The sequence below is a fragment of the Hoplias malabaricus genome, unplaced genomic scaffold (assembly GCF_029633855.1).
Source record: "Hoplias malabaricus isolate fHopMal1 unplaced genomic scaffold, fHopMal1.hap1 scaffold_444, whole genome shotgun sequence".
In the NCBI taxonomy this organism is placed as follows: domain Eukaryota; kingdom Metazoa; phylum Chordata; class Actinopteri; order Characiformes; family Erythrinidae; genus Hoplias; species Hoplias malabaricus.
In genome coordinates, this window is record NW_027101005.1 from 521 (window position 1) to 5,635 (window position 5,115).

General features: G+C 40.8%; 1 protein-coding gene across 1 annotated transcript; it reads left to right on the forward strand.

The window, feature by feature from the left end:
• Positions 1-920: 920 nt before the first annotated feature.
• On the forward strand, positions 921-4,853 carry LOC136683897 (stonustoxin subunit beta-like; the record flags this gene model as incomplete). Its single annotated transcript, XM_066659075.1, has 3 exons — positions 921-1,094; positions 3,300-3,346; positions 4,315-4,853. Coding segments are annotated over 3 exons (760 nt in total), but the record flags the coding sequence as incomplete, so codon positions are not given.
• Positions 4,854-5,115: the final 262 nt, after the last annotated feature.

Genomic DNA, 5,115 nt, shown 5'->3' on the forward strand with positions numbered 1-5,115 from the left:
GGCTCAAAACACACTTGTTCAGTTTAGCCTTTGGAAACTAACATCTGTCTAGTTTAAGGTTGTCATTTCAGGAACTCATGGACATGGAGAATCAGGGTAAACCCAGATGATGTGCTCACAATTTCTCTTGTTTGGAGAGGAAGGATGTCTTTGCCTGAGCTCCTTCTGGTTTCCCGCCTCCCAGTCTGTTACAGTCAGATCCGTCACTACACTAATGAAATTATTCACATGCTCTTATTCTCTGCTGCACTCAACCAAACTAACTGCTTCCCTTTACCGTTTTACTGTTTTCTGAGAAAATGGTGACCCACTGATGGAAGATTGTTTGCTGGATTCTCCTGCGGCCCAGACCAGACCAGACCAGCTGCTCACCTTATTATTATTATGTAGCATAATGACACTTCATTGGTGATCATTTAAAATTCAATCTATAGTTTGATCAGAGGAGGATGGGTCCCCTTTGTGAGTCTTGGTTCCTCCCAAGGTTTCTTCCTCCAGCCTCGAGGGAGTTTTTCCTTGCCACTGTCGCCTTCGGCTAGCTTGCATTGGGCTTTGATTTAAATGTTCTGTTCTGAAACTGTGAAGCTGCTTTGTGACAACGTCAGTTGTAAAAGGCGCTATACAAATAAATTTGATTTGCTTTGATTTGATAATGTTGTGTTGTGATTTGATTTCATTTCTATTGAGTGAGGTTTTGAACAGACTCTAAAATGTCTTAGATTTATGAAAACAAACATCCAGGTCTTTTTATTAATTATGTTAAGGTCTTTAAACTTTTTTTAATAACTTTTACATTTAGATTTTAACCTGTTTGATACTGGACTGTTTTTGTAAATTAAACAGAATTTGGTGCTTGTTGATTTGATTCTAAACAGCAACTTATTTTGCTCTGAGTAAATACCACATCTCTCTCTCTGTAGATTGTCTGGTTGTTTAGTTACAAAGGAAGGCTGTGCTTTTCTGGCTTCAGCTTTGAGCTCAAACCCCTCACACTTGAAAGAACTGGATCTGAGCTACAATCACCCAGGAGACACAGGAGTGAAGCTGCTCTCTGTTAAACTGGAGGATCCACACTGCAGACTGGACACACTCAGGTACGAACAGCTTTTTGTATTTGTGTGTGTTCAGTTACTGATGACATCTGCTGTTACTGTATTTCTATAAAGCTCTACAGCTCATTGTTCCTTCTTCATTTAGCCTCTGCTCTGCTCTAGTAGTATTTAATGGTTAGAGTATCACCCTTCACTGCTCTGTCTCCACTGCTCAGTGTAACTGTTGTCAGTGGCTGAAGGCTTGTGAGACACTGAAGTAAAACTAAGCCCCATGTAACAGAATCTTTATGTGGATTGTAGACTGTTTCTAGAACAGTCTTCAGAAATGTACATTCAGTGTTTAGGGAAGTACAGGAGTACTCTGGTACAACAGTTCTACGACCTCAATGCTGAAACACTTCAGACTGAAAGATCCTATACTACTGCTGCATCCTGAAACTGAGTCGACTAGTCCATCATTATCTCTGTATACCTATCATTTTGGGGCGTCTAAATGGGTCAGGATCAATGGCCAACAGATTGAAGAGCACACTTTAATACCCAGAATGGTGTTATCAGTCAAACAGGCTACAAACCAGAGCAAAGCTTTATTTATTATATTGATATACAGCCATTGACTCTTTGGTTATTAATATTTTAATGTTGTCTATAGAGAGTCTGGGGAGTGTAATGTAAAAGTTTAGTTGAATCTGTGTTCTTCCTAAAGTTATTCTGTTTTTCGGGGCGTTTCAGTTTAGATTCTGAGTTTTTGTGTTTATCTGTGAAGCTGCAGACCATCAGTTCTGTTCAACTGTGTGTTTTGTTTTTCCTGAATAATCATGATCAGAGATCACACAAACACTTGGTGAAGTAGAATGGTATAAAATGGACAGTAGAACTCACTGCTGTGTTTAACAGTGAAAGTAAGAGCATTTCTCACAGGACTGGGACTAAACAGCTGTGTGTTCTTTAGAAAAACACTGCTCAGTGTTAGAGATTAATCAGAAAACAAGGCTTCAGTTCACTATGGAGCATAAAGACTGGACTCTGGAGCAGTGGAGAAAGGTCATGTGAGTCATGTCTAGACTCAGTAGTGTTATGATCTTGGACTCTTCAGTGGGTCAGGTCTAGACTCAGCAGTGTTATGATTTGGGGGTCTTCAGTGGGTCAGGTCTAGACTCAGCAGTGTTATGATCTGGGGGTCTTCAGTGGGTCTGGTCTAGACTCCGTAGTGTTATGATCTGGGGCTCTTCAGTGAGTCAGGTCTAGACTCAGCAGTGTTAAGATCTGGGGCTCTTCAGTTGGTCAGGTCTAGACTCAGCAGTGTTATGATCTAGGGGTTTTCAGTGGGTCAGGTCTAGACTCAGCAGTGTTATGATCTTGGGCTCTTCAGTGGGTCAGGTCTAGACTCAGCAGTGTTATGATCTGGGGGTCTTCAGTGGGCCAGGTCTAGACTCAACAGTGTTATGATCTTGGGCTCTTCAGTGAGTCAGGTCTAGACTCAGCAGTGCTACCTGAATGAACGTCGTCCCAGCAGTGGATTGTTCCAGGACACCAAGATTCATCAGGCTCAGATTGTGAAAGAGTGAGGAATCATTTTCACACATGAACTGACCACCCCAGAGTCCTGACCCGAACCCACTGAGAGTCTTTTGGACATGCTGGAGAAAACTTTATGGAGTGATCAGACTCTCCCGTTGTCAATACAAGATCTCCACCTTGTATGAAAAATGAAGGCAGCTCTGGAGGAAATAAATGTTGTAGTGTTGTAGAAACAGAGCAGTGGTGAATGTGGAGCGTAATCAAAGCTGAAGGTGGTCCAGTGAAATATTAGTGTGTGTGAGTTGTGTTGGTCGGGCAGTGTAGAGGTCTGTGATGAAATGGTCAGTGAGAGCAGGTACAAGGCAGAAGAACCTAATAAATGAGCAGATGAGTGTAGGATCTAGAAAGGGTTTAATGGAGCAGTTGTAGAAGAGCAACTGTGCTGCATTATTCCGTGTTGAAGGCTGAGAGGAAGAGAGGCAAATGGAGGAAATGAAACACAGAGAAAGAGAAACAGAATATTTCTCTGTGATAAAAAGACAGAGGATGAAACACCACAGATGATGATCTTTCTTCTGTTTCCAAAAATGACATCAATGAATGACGCTGTAATGAAGCTGAATGTGGGGCTCAGAGAGAACAGTGAGAACACACACCACTCAAACACAACCATCAACTCACAACTGTGTGTGTGTGTGTGTGTGTGTGTGTGTGTGTGTGTTGTAGGTTGGAGCATGGAGGAGAGATCAGGATAAAACCAGGACCAAGAAAATGTAGGTTCTCTCTCCCTCTCTGATGATGATGTATTTGGAGACATTGTGAGATGATTATTTTCTTAAGTAATTGTAATATTTTCTGCTGATTGTAAATAAAGTGGAGCAACAAAATGTGATTAAACATAAACCTCTTACTCTTTGACACTCACTTTATTTTTCTCACTATCAGTCGTTTTGTCTTTCTCCTGCTTCTCTCTCTCTCTCTCTCTCTCTATCTTTCTCTGTCTCTCCTTCATGCTCTTTTGCTTTTTCTGTTTCACTCTCTTTTCCTTTTCTCTCCTGCTCTTTCTCTTTACATTCATTGTGTCTCATTTTGTATTGTTTGTGTGTTGTGTAGGTACAACTTCAGAATAAGACCTCACTTATAAAGATTTATAAATGTTTTAAAATCTGTTTATTAAAAGTTATTGTTAACACATTAATAATCAGTTATAACACAGATATAAAGGGCACCAATGACTTGTTGTTTGCCAAATAGTGAATCCAAATCCATCTAAAGTTAAACCTCAGATCTTGCCGAATACTGACCTCACTGTGTCTCCTCCATCAGTCGACATTAACCCAGTCAGCTCCAGCACATATCTGTTAATGTGTTTAACCCTTTAATGAATTACCCACCACCAGAGTGTCTTTTTCTACTTTAATGATAATGTGGTGAACCTTAACATGTGAAATTACTAAACTCATATTCTCAGGTCTGAGCTTATTCTTTACCTCCACATTTTCACTAAGTTCTCTCACACTTTCAGTATTAGACACAAAAGATTTCACTGTCACACTTCCTTTCTCTGTGTTACAAAGGATTATTAATCACTTTTAAAGTGTTCACAGTGTAATTAATAACCATGTAATAACTGGCTTTTAAACAATTTATAAACCTTTTAGTTTATTCTTATTTTAATGTGGTAACATTGTGTGTGTGTGTTGTGTGTCTGATTGTGTGGTGTGTATCTTGTTGTGTGCAGATAACTGTGAGCTCACACTGGACCCAAACACAGTGAACACACACCTCTTTTTGTCTGAGAGGAACAGGAAGGTGAAGTGGGTGAAGGAGGTACAGTCGTATCCTGATCATCCAGAGAGATTCAGTGACCTGTGGCAGGTTCTGTGCAGAGAGAGTCTGACTGGACGCTGTTACTGGGAAACTGAGTGGAGTGGGCAGGTGGTTTATATTTCAGTGGCATATAAATCAATCAGGACAAAAGGACTCAGTGACTGTTTGTTTGGAGAGAATGAAAAGTCCTGGAGTCTGATCTGCTCTAATAACAGTTACTCTGTCCGTCACAATAAGAACAGAACTGATCTCCCTCCTCCTCCCTCCAGATCTAACAGAGTAGGAGTGTATGTGGACTGTCCGGCCGGCACTCTGTCCTTCTACAGCGTCTCCACTGACACACACACACTCACACACTTACACACACTCACCACAACATTCACTGAACCCCTCTGTGCTGGGTTTAATCTTTATTCAGACTCCTCAGTGAGTTTGTGTCAGATAAAATAGTGCTGTGTGTGATCTATTGTTTTGATTGGTCTTTTCTGTCAAACGAGCTGCTGCTTTAAAATGTGAGGAGAATCACAAAAGACGATGAAACAGAAATGAAGCTCAGTTTGTAAAAGAAAGCGAGCAGAGAGACTCTTCAGGGAAAAAACAGTGATAAAACCTGAATCTGAGTGAACACTACACCCCTGCACTTCTCTCTCTTATATAACCCTTATGTAGCGGAGTAACAGTATTCAAGCTGGTTATGCTTAATGGTGATTAT